This window comes from Trichomonas vaginalis, chromosome V, assembly GCF_026262505.1.
Source record: "Trichomonas vaginalis G3 chromosome V, whole genome shotgun sequence".
NCBI classification, from domain to species: Eukaryota; Parabasalia; order Trichomonadida; family Trichomonadidae; genus Trichomonas; species Trichomonas vaginalis.
The window spans coordinates 26,789,285-26,813,229 of NC_067207.1; the positions used below are offsets into that span (position 1 = coordinate 26,789,285).

The 23,945-nt window shown below is 30.7% G+C and overlaps 7 protein-coding genes and 2 pseudogenes across 9 annotated transcripts, besides 1 other annotated feature; 6 read left to right on the forward strand and 3 right to left on the reverse strand.

The window, feature by feature from the left end:
* Nucleotides 1-42: 42 nt before the first annotated feature.
* TVAGG3_0409270 (glycosyltransferase family) lies at nt 43-1,352 on the reverse strand (the record flags this gene model as incomplete). The annotated part of the gene is made up of 1 exon (XM_001319275.2): nt 43-1,179. One exon carries the CDS (start codon nt 1,177-1,179, stop codon nt 43-45), a length of 1,137 nt encoding a protein of 378 aa, XP_001319310.1.
* Nucleotides 1,353-1,658: 306 nt separating this feature from the next.
* On the reverse strand, nt 1,659-2,778 carry TVAGG3_0409280 (regulation of vesicle fusion; the record flags this gene model as incomplete). Its single annotated transcript, XM_001319274.1, has 1 exon — nt 1,678-2,772. One exon carries the CDS (start codon nt 2,770-2,772, stop codon nt 1,678-1,680), a length of 1,095 nt encoding a protein of 364 aa, XP_001319309.1.
* A 605-nt stretch (nt 2,779-3,383) lies between these two features.
* On the forward strand, nt 3,384-3,868 carry TVAGG3_0409290 (uncharacterized protein; the record flags this gene model as incomplete). Its single annotated transcript, XM_051233034.1, has 1 exon — nt 3,384-3,668. The coding sequence occupies one exon, from the start codon at nt 3,384-3,386 to the stop codon at nt 3,666-3,668; it is 285 nt and encodes a 94-aa protein (XP_051102764.1).
* Nucleotides 3,869-4,512: 644 nt separating this feature from the next.
* On the forward strand, nt 4,513-10,242 carry TVAGG3_0409300 (uncharacterized protein; the record flags this gene model as incomplete). The annotated part of the gene is made up of 1 exon (XM_001319273.1): nt 4,523-10,195. One exon carries the CDS (start codon nt 4,523-4,525, stop codon nt 10,193-10,195), a length of 5,673 nt encoding a protein of 1,890 aa, XP_001319308.1.
* A 931-nt stretch (nt 10,243-11,173) lies between these two features.
* Nucleotides 11,174-23,945: part of a mobile genetic element that runs on past the window's edge.
* TVAGG3_0409320 (uncharacterized protein) lies at nt 11,370-12,320 on the forward strand (the record flags this gene model as incomplete). The annotated part of the gene is made up of 1 exon (XM_051233035.1): nt 11,370-12,320. One exon carries the CDS (start codon nt 11,370-11,372, stop codon nt 12,318-12,320), a length of 951 nt encoding a protein of 316 aa, XP_051102765.1.
* Nucleotides 12,384-15,315, forward strand: TVAGG3_0409330 (annotated as a pseudogene). The gene has a single exon. A coding segment is annotated over exon 1 (2,932 nt).
* Nucleotides 15,351-15,923, forward strand: TVAGG3_0409340 (uncharacterized protein; the record flags this gene model as incomplete). Its single annotated transcript, XM_051233036.1, has 1 exon — nt 15,351-15,923. One exon carries the CDS (start codon nt 15,351-15,353, stop codon nt 15,921-15,923), a length of 573 nt encoding a protein of 190 aa, XP_051102766.1.
* Nucleotides 16,026-17,555, forward strand: TVAGG3_0409350 (integrase core domain containing protein family; the record flags this gene model as incomplete). Its single annotated transcript, XM_051233037.1, has 1 exon — nt 16,026-17,555. One exon carries the CDS (start codon nt 16,026-16,028, stop codon nt 17,553-17,555), a length of 1,530 nt encoding a protein of 509 aa, XP_051102767.1.
* TVAGG3_0409360 lies at nt 19,210-21,304 on the reverse strand (annotated as a pseudogene). The gene has a single exon. A coding segment is annotated over exon 1 (2,095 nt).

The window sequence follows — 23,945 nt, forward strand, 5'->3', positions numbered from 1 at the left end:
TTAACATATTCCTTTATTTAACAACAAATGAAACATAATTTCTTAATATAATACCTTCCTAACAAATTGAACATTATTAGATCTAACAAACAAGTCTCTAAAGGGACGAAATACTTCCTCAGCATCAAATAGCTTTTTACTTCTCTTAGATACATCTTTCGGCCATGCTCCTTTATAAACTGCATCTAAGAAATCAGGAAGCGTTTGTTTGTATAAATCAATATCGAATTCTGTTGGTACATCCATATGCCATCTAAATCCAGGACTTGCAACATTGATTAGCCATAAATGTAAAGTATATGCACCAACAAAAACGTTTCTGTCGCATAAATTATTGCCAAGGATGTAAACTCCACAATCTTTGTGCAAATAAATGCAGTTAAATACACAAGATCCTGAGTTTATAAAGAAAATTTTTGTTGCTGCAATAACTTTAGAAACATATGACAAATTAGTGATAGTTTTGTAATCGTATTCAATCCATTTATATTGTGGATACTGTGCACGTGTCCATTCTAAAATCTGAGGCATATTAGAGACATGTCCCCATAATCCTTTTGGTTTATTATAAATTGTGTGCTGTGTAGGGACAATTTTTTCGAGATCGTACTTTTCGTATATAATATCGTGAAAGTGGCCCCAAGAAACATGTAATGAGTTAATTCCGAAATCTGAAACGGCCATGTACATATCATTTGCGTAAATCCATTCATCAGTAAGCTCATGTACTCTGGATCCGTTAAATCCTATAAATTCGAAGTATTTGCTTGCAATATCACTTCTAAATTTTACAAAAATTTCTGCATTTAAGGCAATTTCTGATGGTATGACTAATATACCGCAAAGCATATCCTGTATGAAATGACCATATTCTAAATGATAAGAGAATCCTACAACAACTTTATCGTAGCAATTAAAGGAATGAGGCTTCGGAGGTATTTGAGGAACATCTATGTAGTGTCTTGCTGGATAAAATAGCTTACCTTGTACGACAACTCCTTTCGTTGCAATGTTTGCGCCTTTACAATGATAATATCTAACGTGTTGAACAATCACTCCATTAAAACTAAACTTATGTCCTTCGTTAGATGTTGTGTGTGATACATATATTCTATTATCTAGTCCTGGATGGAAATTTGCTGTAAAATTTTCGATGAATTCTGTATTTGGAATCTCCATTACATCATAATCATGCGGGTTATCTATATCATATACGAATGGGCCTAGAAATCTTGGCGGATACTTGTATATTTTAAGTAATAAACTTGAAATTCCGAGAATATAAACAAAATATGTGGAAGATAAAAGTCTCTTATATGCTAAATGCCCAATTCGAAGGCTACTACCAATCCTCGAATGCGCATTAAACATATTTCTTACACTTGTGAAGTTACGCCCGTAAACTTCCTTTGAATCCTTTCTTTACACGCCTGTATAAATTCTTTCGCTACTCCATTGGCATCTTTCTCGTTTGATTGGAAGAAAAAAAAGGTAAGTATTCTCATGTTGAAAACAGTAATACATCTAATGATGTCATATATAGGACTGGATATCATATTTCGTTATATACAAAAAATATTCTATAAATATCGACTTTCAAGATGTTATAATATCTTGAATATTTGATCATAATAAAAATCAATTCGTGTGAATACTAATAAAAAAGAAACAATAATTTTATTTAAATTTTTGGAGAACTGAATCGAGTTTTGAATCCATTTTATGGATCATTGATTTGAAGAAGGAATCCTTCTTCTTTGGAGTGTTATCTTCTTGCAAATAATGAACAGCATATCTTAAAATATCTGGAACACAAGTAAGTGTTGTCTTTTTGAGTGTTGTCATTGTCATAATATAGTCATCAGCTGATATCTTATCTGCCATCATTTTAATGATGCCAACACCGATATAATTAGCAAATTGCAGGAGATTATCGAAATTAGCGAACAATGTATCCCAAACAATAACGAGATCGGGCATCATGAAGAACTGGGAGAATAAAATGTTCAGCCATGGAAAGGCAAACGATAATGGATGGATATCAAAACTTTTAATGATTTCTGCTTCGCGTGGATCATGAATTTCTACTAAGTGCATGAATAGATTCATTCTGTGTAAGATTATTGATGATTTATCCTGTGTAGTAAATAATTCATTTAATTCTGTCATTTGTATAAGATTTTGAAGCATAAAGAATGAAAGAGCTTCAACTAGATCCCAATCATCATCAAAAAGTTTAATTGCTGATAGCAATGTAAAGAAGATTGGGCAAATTAATTCATTAAATCCTTGAGCATATAAAAGCGTTGGATTGACACTTGCGGCAATGTATAAAAGTCTTTCTAAACGTCTTAAATGCGGTCTGAAAGGAACAAGGATATCTGTTGTTTTTTCGTCAGAATTTTCTGGAAAAGGGAAGAAAGGAATATGATGAGCTGTTCTTATCATATCAACATGAATTAAGGCCATCAATTGATCGTTTTCTGTTCCAAATTCAGTAATTTCATCATTATTTGGAAAAGTTTTTGTATGATAGTCTTCCATTTTGAAAAACTTAATGAAATCACGATATACATCGAAATGCTTATTACGGGTTTCGTTCCATTCATCTGCATTGAGTGGATATATTCTTGCCATAATTAACCAAGCGATTGCTCTGTCTTCAGGTGGGTTTTCTTCAATTCCATGAATAAGCATATTCTTGATAAGCTCTTTGTCAATCGGTTTCTTCTCTTCATTTGGTAACGCAAGTGGTAAAATCTTACAATTCATTTTTTTTATTTTGAACAGCATAAAATTTATTTCCCCTAAAAATTTTCCTTTCGCTGAATGAATGAATCAATCGCATGTTTCATATAAACTCTGTTTCATATGTTTTTATTGAATGATATTTGAAATTTCATTTTGAAATTGCTTAAAGTTGTGTATTTCTTAATTAGATGATCATGCATGTACTATATGACTATAACTTAGACAACCCAAGCATATATTTATCGATAATGCCTGAAAAGCAATATCAAATATCTTAATCAACTGCTTTAAAATAAGATTACATCTCATACATCCCTTCTCCTTTAAGAGTATTTAATACAGACTTAATTTGGTTCCAATATTTCAAATTTTCATTCAGTATTCCTTGTTTCAACTCAAAGGTGAAAATTGAAGAGACATCAGATAATATTTGGTAATACTTATGTAATACTTGTAGGTAAAAGAGTCTGATAATCCTAATATGCATTTTTAAAAATGATCTAAATTTATTTCAACATTTAGAGCAATAATTTAGATTTTCTGATTTTTCAACGACTAAACAGTTGTTTCTAGTTCTTTTTATGATCAAATTGTCAAAGTGAAATTACTGACATGAAAAAAAAGTGCCAAAGATGGGAATTTGTTGCACCAAAGATGATTATGACCCAGCCTCAAATTTTGAGAATGTGGTTGTAGCACAAATGGCCAAGGAAGCAGCCGAAAAACTTGCTAACCAACCACCCTATGCAACAGATCCATTATTAAATAATCCAGACAAGCTGGAATTCGAGAACGTTGATTTTTCAAATAGTTCTGCTGAATATGACAGAGAAGAATTAGATGCTTTACTTAAATCTGATAGCGAAGACCCGATTCAAGCTCCTGAAGTTAAAACAACCGAAGCAAAAATTAATTAGCCGATTTTAATCACAATTGTTATGAAGGTACTTACCCGAATTTTGTATTTTGTTATACATAAATAGGAAATTTATAAATAGATGTTCAAATCCGAATTTGTGCTCATATTTTATTCCTTTAATACATATATTCTTCCGGATAAAATATTTTTTATATTCTGGGCTGGAAAACAGAAAATATATTTTCAGACCGATTTTTTTTCAGTTATCCAGAAGTTAATCGTGTGCGAAATTTGAATTGAGAAGATCAAATCATGGTAGTAATTCTTTACATCCTTAAAACTCTAATTTTAAAAAATATATCGATATTTTAGTGATAGAAAGGATGTTTTCCATTAAATAAGTTATCACAATATATTTCACATGGTACGTAATATATTAAATTCATCAATGCATTCCTGATATTTACCTTATTCAAATGGTGATCTGTTCAATAGCAGTCAAGCTATTTATATTTGATTTAAGAGTCTTTTTAACTATTCTTGTTATTTATGAGCTTGGATCTTATGATTTGATTCTGATTTTTTTATAACTTTCATTTGGAATATTACACAACTTATGTATCACTTAGGTGAGCTTAAATAATTCATTTTGCAGAGAATATGATTGGTCTGAATTCCGAAATGGTGGTTTACAATCTTTTCAATTTTTTCAATAATTTTATTTTGCACATTATTTCGCAATTTTATTCAACTCACTACAACAATGATATTTATGTTTAATTTTTTGAAAAAGTAAGTCACTTTTTTTGATTTGATACAATTTTTCCAAATAAATCTCTATCGAAATATACATAGCATGAGAAATATTTTTTGTCATTTTACGAAAATCAAACTTCGATAACTTTTCACCAGATGAGTTTTGTGGCAAATCAAGAGAACAAAATTATTGCCGCATTATTCAATAAGCAGGAATTCAAGCGAGAATTGAATGGAATTTGCTGTGAATGCCTTGCTTCTTTACCGAAGTTTAATTCTCCAAAGGAAGTCGTAAATCTCAAAGTCCTTTACGATTATCTTAAAGTCTTTTGGGAATTTGATCATAATCTTCCATATATTGTACGTGCTGCTGCAGAAATTACGAAAAATACATGCCTTAGCGGTCTTAGAAGTTTAATTAAGGTTTTACCAGTCATCGATATTAACTGTGATGAACCTCCGCAAATAGGAAGTAATGAAACATCCTTCCTGCAAGGAGCAGTAATAAATGAAGCCTTGAAAAGCAAATATTTTAGGATTTCTATTCGCGTTATGAACGAGATGATTATTCATCATTTCCTACAAGAAATGTTTATGGAAAACCCAGTTGTCTCAAAAAATGACATTCCTTTAATGATCCAAACAATTATAAATTTATTAATCCTGCCAAACGAAGATATACAATACCAACAATTCCACTACTTTGCTGCAATTAAAATGTCGACTGCAATGTACACATTATCAAAGTCGTCACCCCTTTATGTCTATACTTACATTGAACAGAATTTAGTTCCATCGAAACATGTAAATATTTGGGAACTTGCAGTTAAATATGCGTTGTTTTCACAAATTTTATTGGATTCAACCGTTATTTTCAATCATAAAACAATTTTGAAATTTTTCCAAACAATAATCAAGCTTTATGACTCGAAACACTGCATCCCTGAAGTTCAAGAGATTATACCCGGATTTCTTACCAATCTTCTCGGTACAATTTTAGACAGTCACGAAGAATTTTGGAATTCTAAATTTATTTACGAAATTTATACAGATTTAACGAAAAAGATCAGCTCATCATCATACACAGGCGAGCTATTCGTTCCGCATGCGATTTTACAGATTTTTACCGAACATCCGAAAACGATCATGACAATTCCGAATTACTTCAATCTGTACTTCAAGAAGAAGATCAATTTAGACAATATTGGCTGTCCGCTCATCAAATGCATGACTCTCTTCTTGCGAGGCCGTCATTATCTTCCTCCAATTGCATTAAAGCGAGATCACGAGAACTATCAGTGGCATATTGATGATGATAACTCAATCATGTATATGTTCGATTTGGTTGTCTCAAATCCAACAATTTTCAAAGATTGTCAATTTGAACTTTCAGAATTTTTGTTACAGTTGATTTCATACAATATTCCGATGTTTTGTGTCGATAACCTCTCAACCATACAAAGTAATGCTCAATTTCTCGAAAATAATTCTCCAGCATTATTACTTGCATTTAAACAAGTCCTTTCATCGAGATCCAAGTTCCCTTACCTTGGTGATTCGAGAAAGGAAATCGAACCATTCGTAATCGAATGTTCTCTCAGATTTTTATCAAATTTCAAGAACAAATCGTCCGAAAAACCATCTCAAATAGCTGTAGTAGCTCCAATTATGGACTCTATCGACTATTTCCACGGAGATATCGATATGTTCGCGTTGAATATCGATAAAGATGGATTTCCTTTAGTCAAAGTCAAGAATAACAGCATCAGCTATGCTCTATTGCAGAAGTGGCTGTCATTATACCAGGTAAATTCAGACAACGGAGTCCTCAAAAAGTGCGAAGACGATATAGTTTTCGGAACAGGCGATTTATCGAACTACAACCCTACTATTCTGCAAGGTATCACTGTGTTCAGCGTATTTGGCGAGCTTCCGCCCATCGAACAATTACCAGATTGTATTTTAAACAACGATAACTTCATTTCCTCAATAACTATGAGGTTTACAGCAACACTAGCTGTCGGATCAGAGTATTTGGCGAACGAATTCATCAGTATTCTTACTCGTTTGATTAAGATTGACTTAGGAATTCCAATGAACTTGTACAGAATCATATATTTGATGAGCGAAATCGTAACAGTGTCCAAATCCAGGAACTTCATATTCTATCCTCAATATGCCAAAGACTTAGGCATCGCGATTTTCTATTCTTTATGTTCTCCTTCTCCATTTGTCAGAGAAAGAGCGTTTTCTATTGTCAAAAACCTCAAGAACATTCCACTCTTGGATACAATCAACTCCATACTCCCAGAAGTATCAAGGAACGCGTGGAAACATTGTTTGGTCGCTTTGACATTTTCGAACGATAGGAAAATCCATGAACCAGATTTTTTGGATTTCCAGACAGTTTTAGAGTCACCATATGACAATATCTATAATTTCTACCTCGCAAACTTAGTCTACAAACTCAAAGAAGTTTCAAAAGATATCAGCTTCGAGAGTATCATCAAATCCATATTGTATACGTTAGAGCGAGTCAGCCAGTCCACGAAATCAATCGACTGCCCACCGTATATCGCTTCTTTGATCATGATTGTTCTATTATTTAGTGAAAAATGCGACGATAACGTTGTATACGCCATGGATTTGTTAACAACAATAACAACACTTACCGAACCACAGTACGAAGCTTTGTTTTGCTGTTTGTCGATTCAAAATATCAGTTCTATCTTTGATTTCTCTAAGAACAACAAATTTTCTAATGGTATCTGCTTTGGCATCCATGCATACGCTAGTTCTCATAAATTGACTAACACTGACAAGAATAATTCGATCAAGATTTTGACGTTTTTCTTGGAGAACAACAAAGCAGAGAGTGATCGCTTCCATCATAATCTTTTGCTTGCAGCATCTACTATTTTCCTTAAATTCCCCGAAAACAACAAGACAATCTTTGATTTGTACTCCAACCAAGAAATTGAATACGAAAAAACGATCAAATCCAAAATTTGGTTCAATTATTTGTACAAACAAAATGAAAAGGATGAAATTGCTATGCTCACATTAGCTTCCCTTCTTTCTTTCATGTCTCCTCCGAACAATGTTTTCCAATCTCTCAAAAAAGAAATTTTGGACCAAGAAGGAAAAATTTACCAAAAAGTTATTTCTCTCAAAATGAGTACTCTGTCAGAAAATGTCACTTTTTCACCATTAAACAATGAAGTTACTACACCAGAGACTAAAGTTGTTAATTCATTTTTGAGGACTAATTTTGTTGACTTGATTGATTTCTATATCGAAAATGCATGCGAAAGTAATGGATTTATTTATTTCGAAGCAATTTCAAAACTTTTCAAATCATATGAAAACAAAAACGATTTCTTGAACAGTATTGAAGAGATCTTTGAGGATTCAAAGAACAACAAGAAAGTTGCACAAATCATTGAAACAATCTATAAACACACGGGTGTTTTGTTGGCATTAGGATTTCTTTATCTGACTAAAGATAAAAGTAACATCCGATTAGAAGCATTTTCATTGATTGCTAATGTTAGTTTGATTGCATGTAATTACTTGAACAAAAGGCCATTGTTAGGACGAACCATTGAATTCTTGGATTCTATTTCTCAGATATTCAAAACATCATTACATTCATTGTGTTCACATGCAACAAAAATCTTGACTAATTATTTAGCTGAAGAATTTTCATTTTGTGGTGAACAGTTTGTATTTTGGATGTTCCAAGATATGCAAGATTATCCATTCCACACGGAACTTGCTATGATTGTTTTACCATGGATTAATGGTGTTTCATTTGATTTCAAGAAGAACAAAGTTTTCAAGAACACTACAAACGAATTTGTTATTTTCTCATGTGTTTCATTTGTTGATATTCTTTTGAATCTTCCCGTTTCATCTAATCTTTTAGGAATCATCGATAAAATTGCCCATGAAAAAGTCTCATCATCAATCAATGTTGTTGAATTCCTTGTTAAATACATCATCATGGAAGGTCAATTCAACGGTTCATCAATCATCAACTGCAAGAACATCACCAGCTACATATTATCCGATCGTCCCGATCAAGTTGTTCCAGTTCTTAAATACATTTTCAGTTTCCAAATGTGGTTGTTCATGTTTAATAAAAACAATTCAAATAATGAAGAAAAGAGTGATGAAAATGAAGAAGACAAATCCGACAATAAGTGCCAAGAAGAAGAGGATTCATTAGAAGAATTACCAAAGACATACCGAAATATCGTCAACTTCGGATTCAGTGTTTTACGACTTACATACGATGTCTGGAACATTTCGGACAATCTTACAGATTTTGTTTTAGTTTTTTGTCTTGTTAATCCACTTAAAACAGACTTAAACTCCGAACTGAAGAAGATATTGCCACATTACAAAGATATCCACCGATCTAACATCCAAATTTATGTACGCGATTATATTTTGAGTCTTTCTAAAGAACGTCAAATGATGATTGGAAAACAATTCATCACATGGGGCTTGTGTTGTGGTGATACAGCAATTGCAACACGTGCATTAACATGGTATTCATATCTTTTGATTCCATCAACAAAAAGTATTTTAGATGACTTGATTTCATCTATCCAAATCTGTGCTAAAGTTTTATACGAAGTTACAAATCAAGTTTCTAAAGATTGGCAAATCCGAGCATTGACACAAGATGTGAAACCAGAAACAGACAAACTTATTCAATATATTTGTGAGGTATTCAAAATTTTGTCAAATTTGATACCGAATGACGATGAAAGTCATCATACATTGTTTTACATTTCTGTTTCATTTTTGAATTGCTATGGCAAGGAGATGAACGAATTGATCAAAAACGTTTTGATTTTGATTTCGGTTTTGTTGGAACATCAACCAACATTAAATGGTATCAAAAACGAACAGAAACCAATTACTTTCAAAGGCATTCTTTACTATTTTATCAACACAGCATTGATAAGTGAAAGTGTTACATTGATCCACCAAATCTTCATGAGTTTGTTCAAAAACGATTTGACACATTTAGTTTACGATGGAGACAAAAACAAAAATTTTGCCATGTCACTTTTATTCTTTAATGCTATTAGTGAATTTTGTGGCTCAACTATGCATGAAGATCTTTTGATGATTGACAATCTTGAATCTCCATTTGCTATTGATATTTGTAAGAACGATTTGTTGAAGATGTTGAATGAAACTGATTTATCATTAATTGTTAATTTATTTGATCGGTTTTTGTCGGTTCTTCTACGTAACGCCGGAAGTGTTGTTTTCCGACTTTGCAACGATTTGATCACATGCAAAGGAATCGATGCTAAAGTATTTGCACCTATTGCAAGCAGAGCAAGTTACGACGTCGAACCAGAACACGCAGCGATTTCATTGAAATTTTTGACTAAAGTATCCAAGAGTGGTGTTTCTATTGATTTAACACAACAAAAGCCAGTTTTGAAGAAACCATTCCCACAGATATACTTCCCCGATGACATATCAGTCAACAGGAACTTCGTTACACAATCTAAACTTATGTTTGAAGAAATCTCCATGTTTCCTAAACATCCTATTTACGACAACTCATTTGTGATGAGCGAAACAGTCACATTGATCAAAGAACAGTGGTCTAAAATCAATGTTTGGCCAATGTACGAATGGGAAGACATGTTTAAACTTGCAGAAGATAAAAATGAAAAGAATCTTTCACTCAAAGAAATCTCAGACGAAATGAAGTCATCCTCTAAGAGCGAATTCAAATCGATCACTATGTCTACAGACTTGACATCATCTGCATTCATGCCATCTAATATTAACTAATATATTTTTTATATTTTATTATTTTTTGTTTTATTTTTTCTTTTTTCTGCGAATTATTGCTTTTATCAGTTTTTATTACAATAAACAAATATTTAACTTAGAAATTTATATTTATCCACATTTCAACAAAATTTTCCACGATAATTAGAGAGTAGTAGATGAGTGCGGGTTGTGTGACTTTTTTTGTTACATCTATATATAGACGATGCATTAAAATATATTTATTTATAAATCATTAAAAAATTAACATTAATTTTAAAATAATTTATTTTTTTATCTTTTATAAAAGAAGCTATATATAGATGATGTCAGATATTCCGCGATTAATTAAACATTGTTTAAATCCTGAATGGGTTAAACTTCAATTTAAAAATGAAGATTGTGAATTATTAAATGAATATGAAAGCCAAAATAAGCTAATGAGGTATAAATATAATGATAAAGAATATTTAATTTCATGGAATCAATGGAGTCATAATCAAAGACCTCATAAACGAGAAGAAGAAATTGAAAATAATGAAATGGAAATCATTGATGACATTAAAGAGGATGGAATTCCTAAATTTTGTAGAAAAACCTTTAGAACTAAGTTAGGAGCATATAAACGTAGAGTATTAAATCCTGAATATCTTAAACATTTATTTAAAAAGGAAGACTGTGAATTATTAAACGTTAATGATTATGAAAATGCAAAATCAAAACTGAGATATAAATATATTGGAAGTGATGAAAGATGTAAAGATAAAGATAAAGTTTATACAGTTTCATATAATAACTGGCACACGTTAGGGATTAGAAAACATTTAGGAGATTATGGTAAAAGTTCTGAATTCTTTAAATCTAGTATATACGAGAGAGTAAAAGAAATTAGATATAATTATCATTCATGAATGAAAAATAAACTTTAAAAATTCATGTCTTACATTTATGAATAATTTATTTTTATTTTGTATGAAACCAATTTAAAAATTCATGTCTTACATTTTTTGAATAATTTATTTTTTTAATTCGTATGAAAATGAGTGTCAAGACTAACGACGTTAAAAAATTGGGATTCACAAACGAGGAAATAAAGGATATATTAGAGGAGGCGAGTTATGAAGTTAATAAATATTATTTAAGAAATTGTCAAAAATTCGCGGAGTTATTAAATGATTTAGATTATGATGGAAAAATGAATAAAGATGATGTTATAAATTTCTTATATCCCACATCTGAAGAAGAAAAACCTAAAGAACCTGATGTTTTCCCTGAATATTATGAAGAACGGATTAAAGATGATGAATATGATGAAATTGAAAGACTGGAAAAAATAAGAGATGAAATAGATGAAAAAATTAAGGAATTAAGAGAAGTTGAAAAATATAATGAGAATGAAGTAGAGGGTTTAATGAATATCCCAGCTTCAGAATCAGAAGTTCAAAAATCTCATGAAGAAAGATATAAAAATTACTTTTTGGAATCTACTAAAAATTTATTAGATGGTGAAATAGATGAAACACTTTCAGAAGAAGGCACAAAATTTATTCATAAACATAAGTTACAATTTATTGACGATGGAGATTATCCATGTATATTACTTTCACCTCCTCTTGATTCTGAAAAATTCAAAAAAGCACTGAAAAATGTAACATATGCAACAAATACGATTAAGAAAGAAGACCATGATATTTACACAAATTATTATTTAAATAAATGTGCAGGTGTTGATAAAGTTTTTGATTTGTTAGATAAAATATCAAAAGAAACAATTGGTACATATAAAATTTTATGCGATTGTGGTTTCATTATTGAAGATACTAATAATGTTTCATATGAAAGAACAGCACCGAAGGAAGACGAAGTTGAAAGGTCTATACCATTCGTTATTAAGAATATAAAAGATATGAAAACTTATAAACATTATATTTATTCATTTATTTCAGAAAAAATGGAAGCAACCCATAAAACATCATCTCATCATTTTATAGCTATTCATACATTCCTTTTCAAAGTTGTGAAATTAAATAAGACAGGAATTAGATTTAATGTATCAGGGTACGCATTCTTGAGTAAATTAAAATGTATTCGTCACGTCGCAGATGATAAAAATTTATGTGTTCTTAATTCATTTTATGGACTTTAGCCCTGGACTTTAAAAAAATAAACTTTATTTTTATTTATTTTTTAATTTTTTATTCTTACATAAATGAACAAAAACGGAACAGCTAAAATGAATGATAATCAAATAAGAGCCGAAGGTAGAAGGTTATTTAAACGCTTCTATAACATTCCTGATGGTGTTAATCCTAAAACTCGTAGAAGTTATTTAAATGAAGCCATAGATGCATATGAAGGATTTGACATTTCATCAGAAAGTGAGAGGTTAGCAAGAATGTTAAACGTTAATATTGATTTTTATTATTGTGACCCTCAACCAGAAGACGTAGACATAAATAAGGTAGACTTTCCATTAGTGGAATCAATAATGATAGATCCAGAATTTGAAACAGTAAATATTTTATTAACACAGAGTCCATGTGGAAAACTTCACGCTGACAGAATTACAGACGTTGAAGCACTCACAGGATATAAAGTTTGCCCCTTTTGCAAAGAAGAAGTATATTCTATCCGTGATGACCCAGAAAGGAAAAACCAAAGAAGATTTTTAAAGCATTGTGAGAAATGTAAAGAAAATAATGGAAGATTAATTCAAGACGTTCAATTGCAAAACACACAACAACCATATGCACCACATATCACGAAACAGAAGATATATCAATGGCTATTAGCTCACAATTTGCAGGAATATTATAAACCAACAAGATATTATATTACTTTTGACTTCGAAACATTAGAGACTAAAGAAGAACTTCAACTTTCTGAATGTGCAACTTTGAACGCTTACTTAAAACCATTTATGGTATCATCAACTGTCAAAATAAAGCCGCAAACGGACTCTTTGAGTCCTGAAGGTCTTTCAGACCGAAGCGGCGAGGTCGTAGACCGTGATAAAACATTTACGAGGAATTTTTGCTTAACATCAAGTGATTCGTTCATCTCTGATTGGATTGAATTTTTATTTTCAACCTGTTCATTAGTTGCTAAATCAAATATTGAACAATATGAAGAATTAATGAAGCCGCAAACGGACCAAACGGCGGGGACTTTGTCCCATACATTAAATGAAAAACAGAAGGAAGCATTTAAAGAACTTCTAGATGAGGAATTCAATAAAGTGAATATCATAGGTTTTAATTCGGGAAAGTTTGATTTAAATTTAATTCTTCGTGATTTAAACACTGCAAAATGGAAAATAAAATCAATGCTGGGTTCTTCTTCTCAATTTAAGCAAATCATTGTAAAGAAAACAAACTGTCCATATGAATTAAGATTTATTGACATCAGAAATTATATAGCGGGTGGAACATTAGACCAATTCACTCAAGATTTCGGAAACAATAAATCACGTGTTAAATCCTTTTTCCCTTATCAATTCATCACATGGGAGAATTACGAAGATGAATTATATAAAGTGGAACCATTCACTCAAGATTCATTTTATTCAGCATTAACTCAAGAAACAATATCCGATTCAGATTATCAAATATATCTCAATGATGCTAAAAATTTTGAGAATAGATTAGAATATTTTATTCATTATTGCAATAAAGACGTTGAAATTATGATTGACCCAATTGATAAAATTATTGAAGAAACATTTGTTTATAAAATTGACATGCTTCATAATCTTTCTTTATCATCGAATGCATCAATGATTCGTTACGCGTTAGCATATAAGAACTTCAATCCTAACGAAACATATCCAGAAGAAGAAAATGTGGAATCAAGTTTTGAATTAACAAAAAAGTATTGGAAATATAAAATTGATTCATATAAGAAACAAGATGAAAAAGCAGAAAGGGATACTAAAAACAATGTTTCAATGGATGACTATCAATACTATCACGATTTAATCCTTTCATCTAAATGCAAAATGTGTGGTAAAGCGTTTACATATGCTAATAAACCAACATTAGATAGAATCGATAATGAAAAACCACATACCAAAGAAAATTGTCAGTTAATGTGTTGTTATTGCAATGTCGTAAAATCAAATAAAGATGAAGATGTTCAACGTTTAAGAATCAATTTAAGAAATTATACATTAAAAAATAATTTACCAATGACTCTAGATTCAGTTGAAGCTTATCACATCCTCCGTAATGGAATTACTGGTGGTTTATCAAATGTTCAACATAGAGTAAATCTTAAAGGAATCACGCACATTAATAAACTTTCATATAATCCAGAAACTAAAACTGTATCAAATGAGGACACTTCCAACATTATGACTCATTTCGTTGGTGTTGACTTTAATTCATTATATCCTTCATCATTTTCATCTAATCCTCATGATTTCATTCAATATACTGACCATAAAATGTATATGCCGGGAAGATTGAATGGTGTTATCATTTGTGATACAGCAACAAAGAAAGCAAAAGCACTGGGAATAATTAAGAAGAAAAATACTTTATTCGTGGCTGAAGTAAAGGGTCACATTGATGAAAAATACATTAATGATTACATAAACTTTTTACCAATAATAAGAAACTTTGATATTATCACAGATGAAAAAACAATTGGGTTTTATGTATAATTACATGAAATCAAACAATCTACCAGTTGACCAGAAACAGAGAAATTAACTCAGTTAGCATCAACACACAACCAATATCAACCATTTTCTTCTTATTATCTTTGGTATCTAATAGACAGATTTCATTTTATCATTGATGACATTCAATCAATTTTAACATTTACGAAAAATACTTGTTTTAATGAATTTGCGAACGAATTTATGAACGAAAGACAAAAGGCTGAATTAGAAGGAAATAAAGGAAAAAGTTTATTTTGCAAGATTTCACTTAATGGATCATATGGTTACGATGCAATGAATACACAAAATTACGCAAAGACTAAAATAATGAATGCACAGAAGGCACGCGTTGCATGTATGTCAAATAAGTTTAAAAACATAAGAGAAATAGGAGAGGATACGTATCAAGTGATGCTTAAAGATAGATTTTATAGATGTGATACATGTTTACAAGAGGCATTCTTCACTTTAGATAACGCAAAATACTGGTATTTGGTTTTCATTTATGATTTTATGTATAAATGCATGGATGTTAATCGTTTTCATTTCATTGAAGGTGATACTGATTCATCTTATTGGGCAATCGCTGGCGACCCAAATCTTCCTAACACTCAAGCATTTCAAGCAATTGTAACCGATAAAAAATTTTATGATAAAAACATTTACAAATTCGCACCTTTTGATTTCTTCTGTTTTAATGAGAAATTTAAACCTAAATTAAAGAATAAAGCTGAAGAAAAAGCACATGAGAAGAAGTTATTGGGTTTAGCAATTGAGAAACAAGGTGATAACATGGTTGCTTTATGTCCTAAGTGTTATACTTCATTCAACGGTTCAATTGATGGAAGTGATTTTAAAAAGATTGCACAAAAAATGAAAGGAGTTAGTTTACGACAAAATAAACAATTAACACCTAAAAATTATTTGGATATAATAAATGATAAAGTGATATTTGATGGTCAGAATATTAATTTACAACTTAAAAACGGGTCAATGACTCGCTTAACAATCGGTAAGACTGCATTAACAGGAGCACACACTAAGGCTGTATGTTGTGAAAATGGATGTTGTATGCCATTTATTTAATAAAATGCCACAGAAGAGACAAAAGGAACCGTAAATAATGGTTTTGATACTATGATTCAAAGAGGCGGGCACCCTTAAAACACTTATTTTATTTTTATATAAATGAATAGCGTAGATTTAAAAAATTTAATTGATGATTTAGTACTTAATCAAAATTTTCTTAATTATTATGAATTAAAATCATATCTCCAAAAACATGATAACAATATAACGGGTGATGATATGGATTATTATTATTCGTATTATAAAAATGAAGTTTTGAAATATCATGATAAAATAATTTCTAAAATTAAAGACAAAATTAAAAATAATGAATATTCAAAGGGAAAAAGTAAATCACAACTTAAACAATTGAAAGATTTCAAAAATAAAGTATTAACAGAAGAAGATATTGATGAATTATATAAATTATATAAATTATATAATCCTGAGCCGCAAAAACCAAAGGAACAAAAACAAAAGGTGCAAAACGCCCAGGTCCTTCAGACCATAAATGAAGCACAAGCTTTAATTTATGATTCATTAGTTAAACCATATTCAGCCCGACTTTTAAATGAAGATCAACTTTTGGAATTCATCCTTCAACATAAACTCGAAGCGGGAAAGTATATCAAACCTTTATATACAGCATATTTAAAACAAATGAATAGAATACATCCAGAATTAATGAAGGGGGGAATGAAATCCAAAATCAAAGCAGATAAAATTAAACCACCTGCAACACCAAACCCTCCAACGACAGTACCTCCTCCTCCTTCAGTTAATCCTTCATCATTCACTTTATTATATCCATTTCAAACATTAAAGAAGCAAAAAGATTTTAAAAAGGATTTCAAAATATTAAATAAACCAACTGACCCAAAAATTCAACCGTTAAAGGAAAAATTTAGTCGCCCTTCATTTGCACCATATCCATATTCATACGAAATCGATCATTTAGAATATTCAAGAGGAAACGTTACTTATTTATTTGCCATTAACATTAACACCAGATATTTATATTGCATTCCGGTGAAAGGGAAAACAGAACAGGAAACAAGAAGAGCTATTCAATACTTACTAGATCATGAAAGAGTAGATAATATAAGGGGTGATGGTGATAAAGGATTTCAGGCAGCTATGACTCATTATTTCCCACAAATTAATTTTTACTTTTCATCCTCTCCATATACGTTTCATAATAAAATAGTTGATGCGGTAATGAGAACTCTTAGAGATGCGTTAGGGGTTAACGGTCAGATATACTGGGATGGAAATCATGACTCCATCATACAACAGTTAGTATATTATTACAATAATACATGGCATAGAACAATAAACATGAAACCGGTGGAAATGAAAAATGATATTTCAAAAGAATGGGAATATATTAGAAAGCAAATGGAAAGGTTGAATGATGTTAAACGTGAACAAATTAATTCGGGGCTCATGAATTTTAAACAAGGGGATAAAGTTTTGATTCATCTCGATTATGGAAAAACTGATAAATCAATGACAAAAAGAAGACGAAGATTTGACACAATAGCTGAATTTGTTAGATATATTAACGGCAATGCATTGGTTGAGGTTAACAATAAATTAATAGAAATTCCGATTTATTTTATTACTCCATTATATTTAAATAATATTTAATTTTTTTATTTCGTAAGAAATGAGTGACAACGAAGCATCCAAGAGTCCAGACGATGAATATAAAAAGAAACTAAACAGAATTAAATAAAAAATATGCTATTACAAAAAGAAGCCACAATGCGGTGGGGTTGAAAACGATAAAGAGAGGAAAGAAATAATCGAAAAATTAGAAACTTATCGTTCAATCCTTAAACTGAGTGAAGCAAAAATAAAAGAATTTAATAGAATAAATAAATTGATTGGAAGAGATGAATTTAATAAAGATGAATTTTTAAACTCAATCCAAATTTAATTTTTATTCCTCTTCGACAACATCTCTCTTTCCATCATTACCGCATAACCACATTTTCTCAATTTTAGTGGTTTGTTATTTTTAACATGTTCTTGCATCATTTTTATCATTTCCTCCCTTGTTATGATTCGTGGTAAATTTTGAGCTTGTGGGGTATTCATTTATGATAAAAATAAAAATTTAAATTATGCCGTTTGCTCTTTTGGAGCTCAGGACTTTCAGTCCGTTCTAAAGTTTGAGACAACAGTCACTGTGTGACGAGACCTGAGGGTCTTGACATTTTGACAACAACACAGGAAATAAATGTTATCACTTATTTTATCGTGAAGTGACTCAAAGAGTCCGGAGACAAAGTCTCATGTTTTTAGGTTATTCAATAATTAATTATTTTTGAATAACTGGGAAATAAATTTACGTCAAATATGCAATTTATAAAATCTTATGTCGACAGGCTACGTAGCACAGTGGTCTAAGGTGGTGTTATGGAGGGGTCAAGGTCTGTGGTTCGAACCGCGACAGCGCCGTATTTTCTTATTTTCTTTATTTGTCTTGTTTGTCGTGAATAAAAAGTATCATAAAAGTGCTCTATCTTCCACGGGAATAAATAAAAAATTTACTTTATTTCTTCTTTATTTCTTCTTTATTTCTTTGTTCCCGTGGAAGAAGGGTTTTGCTATTTTTTCTCAGCCGAAATCAATGATTTTTTCATTTTTGGAATCCTTAGCGAATGAGGAATCTTTTCTCTCGTGGAAGCTTTAACCTAAAATAAGCCGCTAGCGGCAAGGGCGAAGCCCATAATTTAGGTGAAGAGACCCAAAGGGTCAGAGCCGCAAAGCGGCTAGGTGAGATATCACCTGTTTTTTCACCTGTTTTTATGGTAGCAGTGAAATAAAATTTTGTTATCAGTTATTTTATCATCATTTTATTAAGTTCATCTTTAGTTAATAATTTGAATGGATTCGCTAATGTTCCACCTTGAGTCACAACACTTGCCCCGGCTAATTGTGAAGAACCTGGGATAAGTACTCCATGAAATGATTTCATTGGTATCATTAATTTAGAAATAGTTGGCTTAATTAATTTGGTCATTTATGATAAAAATAAAATTGCATAATTTAAATTTTTTTTCTTTCTCATTTTCTCATTTTCTCATTTTTCATTCTGTTTTGGTTTCAGCAACTTTTCAAGTTGTTGTCTTGTCAGTAACTTTAATTTTAACTTTGGATCAAATATTGGGTTTCCATCTTTATCTCTTCCAATAACACCATATGGTAGAATCTTCATTTATACTAAAATAAAAATTTAAATTATGCTGTTTGCTCTTTTGGAGCTCCTAAAGTTTGTTTCACAAACATTGAGCGTTCATTGAACTCTATACCATGCGAATACAGTCATAAATGGTGGCATGTAATCTTTACTTTGTCCCGTTGTTTGCGTATATCCTGAAACGCGATGTGTATGGTTTCCTTCTCCCTGAGTGTCACTCCAGTAACAATTTATGGCAAATTTAACATCATCTTTAACATCATATCCTTTACCTTTTGTCATTCCTGACCAATCCCAATATCTATGCTTATGCCAACCTGCTTGAGATGTGCTTAAATCTATGTAGTGACTGTGTGCAGGTAAATTTTCACCCGTAATTGTTTTACTTCCCCCTGTTTCCTTTGAAGAGTTTGCACAATACAAAAACCTGTCGACTATTTGTTCCCATGCACCAACACCAAACATTGCTTGAGGACCTCTCACATCCATAGATGTATAAATAGAACCTACTGGGTTCATTAAATCAAACATATGAGATATTATAGGATTGTCTCTTTTGAACTTAAAATATAGTGTAACTATTTCGGGTTTCTTCTGGTTTGTGTCAGAATATTTTTATATAATATAATCTTATGTTTTCAGGGTATGTAAAATCTTGACTATAATATTTATTTTTGTCATCTTCATAATAGTATACTATTCTCGTTTTTTCTATTGCATTATATCTTTTATATCTATAATAATCTAAATATAATGTTTGCTTTTTTGGGTCTACATGTGCGTCAACACCATAGTCATAATAATACGGTGCTGGAGCTACGTTAGACAATGTCATATCCGTCATTTCATAAACTCTTAAATATTTCTTTTGTTCGTCTCCATATAAGTTTAAGTAGCAGTTGTTGTCTAATGGAACTTTAACTTGTGTGCCATTATTCTTTATATAGCCTACATACATTTCATTGTTATTTTTCGGAATGAGTTTATACCGTATACCATTTCTTAAGGACTGTACAAACTCCCATCTAAAATATTTGTTTTCTTCATTGACAGAAAAGTCGCCAACAATAGTTTCAATATTTTTTGTTCCAACTAAACTTTGGTATATTTCGTTAACAAATGATATATCTGCTTTCTTCCCTAACTCATCGTTAACATATTCCTTATCTGCCTTCTTTGCTAACTCATCGTTAACATATTCCTTATCTGCTTTCTTTGCTAACTCATCGTTAACATATTCCTTATCTGCCTTCTTTGCTAACTCATCGTTAACATATTCCTTATCTGCCTTCTTTGCTAACTCATCGTTAACATATTCCTTATCTGCTTTCTTTGCTAACTCATCGTTAACATATTCCTTATCTGCCTTCTTTGCTAACTCATCGTTAACATATTCCTTATCTGCTTTCTTCCCTAACTCATCGTTAACATATTCCTTATCTGCTTTCTTCCCTAACTCATCGTTAACATATTCCTTATCTGCTTTCTTCCCTAACTCATCGTTAACAAATGATATATCTGCTTTAAGGTCTAAACATTCTGAAACCCATCCTGTATCAGCTTTAGTTTTAAGAATCTTCGATGTCCGTTCATGATACCATTCAACCCTTTCTATAATTTCATTATCTTTTTCATTAACATATTCCTTATCTGCTTTCTTTGCTAACTCATCGTTAACATATTCCTTATCTGCCTTCTTTGCTAACTCATCGTTAACAAATGATATATCTGCTTTCTTTGCTAACTCATCGTTAACATATTCCTTATCTGCTTTCTTTGCTAACTCATCGTTAACATATTCCTTATCTGCCTTCTTTGCTAACTCATCGTTAACATATTCCTTATCTGCTTTCTTCATTATGTCATTTAGGAAACCTTTTATGAATTCCTCATTTAAATTAAATCTTCCAATCTTCAAAACTTTAGGAAATGCATTTAATGCGTAATATCTTTGTTCTTCTGGTGGAATTGATGTTATATCATCCGTTATTCCTTTAATTTTTGAATTCATAAATAAAATTTCTTTTATATTTGATATCACTGCACCACCTTTGCAAACGAATTCGAAATGGTCATTTTTCAATACTATCTCCAAATCTCCATATTTCAACATTTGCGTTTGTTCTGCCGTCTTTGAATTATATGCATATATGGCGTATGTAATGGTCTGTGGTTGCTGTTGTTTAATCATTTATTACGATTTAAAAATAAATATTTAATCTGTTATCTCATCAGCTATTTTTTCTATTTGAAATTGCCATAATATTTCATTCATAAATTCTAAATCACAATCAAATAGGTCAGTTATTCTAAATTTAATATTTGATAAATCTTTTGAATGAAGAATAAATGAATTCCCGGATAATTGAAACGGATATGATAAAGAAAATATGTTTAAGTTGATGGATAAAATGTTTTGTATTGATGGGTAAGAGTTAGGGTCTAATGTTTGATGTGAAAATCTCATTGGGGTATTAACTTTATCACATTTGATTAAAATGAAATTAGAACCAGTGTCAGAATACAAAACATCCCCAACATCTTTTTCAAAATTTAATATCCCCAACAATGAACGAAGACGAGGAGTACAAAATTTAATTTTCAGCGGAAATTTAATAAGGTTATTTATTTCATCAAGTTCAAAAAGTTTATCAGGTTTTGATTTAAAATTTTCTTCATACCATACGATAAATGATTCATTTAAATAACTTAAAATCATGTTAATATCCCATTTCGTTATCACATTATTTATATACATATCATACGTTTTTAGGTCTACGACCCCGCCGCTATGCGGCTCATGGTCATCTTTAATAAATGATATATAATCTGAAGGGTCTAAAAGAATGGGATTAAATTTACCACTCACAGAAACGAGAGTAACATTATAAATTCCGCTAACTGTTAAATTTAATTCACAGTTATTATTCGAAATAATATTGATAATTGACATTTTTTTATTACGATTAAAAATATGGTAAAGCGTTATTTTCCAGTGATAAATAAAACTAGAATAAGATTACCTCAAGAATTCATAAATTCAACGAATAAGAAATTCATTCATGTTATAAATTTTAGTGTTTTCAGAAAATATGAGTCGATGTCATATTCATCATCAGGTTATATTTCACTTCATTCAAATTTAGTTCAATCAAACCCATATAATGACCATTTCATAAGATTTTCAGATGGTATTAAAAATGTAATTGATAGATTAAAATATGAACAGATTGACAATATCGAATTTTTGGAATTTTGGTTTAAATATCCCGATGGAAAAAAGATTGAAGTTAAAGATAAAGCTGATACTATAACAAAAACAATTACAATGACCGATCCGGATAGGGGAACAAAAAGAAATAAAACAAACGATAGAAACTGGTGAAAGGTCAATTATTATCGATTATGATTCAAAGGATTATTATTCGATAATGTTAATGCTTGAATATTAAATAGCCTTAACAAAGAATTTTTCAAGTGATATTTTATATTCATCAACTATTTTATTATAAATATCATTATATGTTAAATGAAGTTCAGTTGTTGTTCCGTTCTTTGATATCTTAATTGTGCTAATATCCTTTATAGGATTTATTTTTGCAACTGTTCCGCAGCATGAAACCTCATCATCTATGAAAAATTGAATCTTCACGTCTGAATCTTGAACATCACAAAGAATGGCGATAATGTGAATTAATGATTCATAAGGTAAAATAATTAAACCGGATTGGTCAATTAAATTTATTATTGAATCATAATTATCAGTTATGATATCACGGTAAATTTTCATTAATTCAGAATTAATGTCTATTTTATATGGCGCATTGCGACTGTAATCGTAGATTCCTGGGTTCTCGATGTTTGATGAAAGAGGTGGGGGGTATGTTGGATAAGTGGGAATTTCAACAGGTTCTTTACCAGGTTCAGATAAAATGATTGGGTCTCCATTCTCACGGTTTTCTTCATTCTCCTCATTCTTCGGTAAGTCACGAGTTAATAAATTTGGTTGAGTTGCTGACCTTGTTAATTCAGGACTAACATTAACTTTAACATTTTGAATAATTCGTGATTTATCATCATTTACGTTATAACCAACCGTAATCTCTGCTTTTGCGTTAGTGTTCTTTTGACTAGTGAAACGTCTTCTCATTTATATTCGAATAAAAAAATATATTTAAACTTTTATTTTGCTGGAACTTTTGAATCTATTATTTCCTGTATTTGTTCATGAAGTTGATTTTTAGCATTTTCATCGAAATTAATAGACCGAATATATTCATTAATTGCATTCTTATAATCATCTGATTTCTCAAATTTTCTTTTATCTGATTCCTTAACTAAATCATAAGTTAAACCTCGTTGCTGATATAATGGTTTCTTAATTAAATCTTTGAATGCTTGAGATAAAGCACCTGATGCAATTCTTGCTACTATAATTGGTTGGAATTGCTGTTTAAGTTCATCTTTAACATTTGCGAAAACTGGATCGAATAAAGCAACTTTAAAGAATTTCTTAGCTGGAATTTCAGGTCTTAAATTTGCATATTGACCATCAAACTGGTTAGAATATCGTGGTAATCCATCCGGTCCCTCTTCAATAGCATTTAATTCTTCATTGAAGTAAGAATATGGATTATGACGGTATGAATTAATTGGACCATTTTCACCTTCTCCAATGTATTGTTTAACAGCTTTTCCATTTTCATCAAATTGCATAGGATAATGTTCATTATATGCTTTACGTTTAGGATAATCCGTCATTGTTAATTTATACCCATTTATGACTTTAATATTTCCTTGACCATCAGTAACGAAAACTTCATTTATTCCAT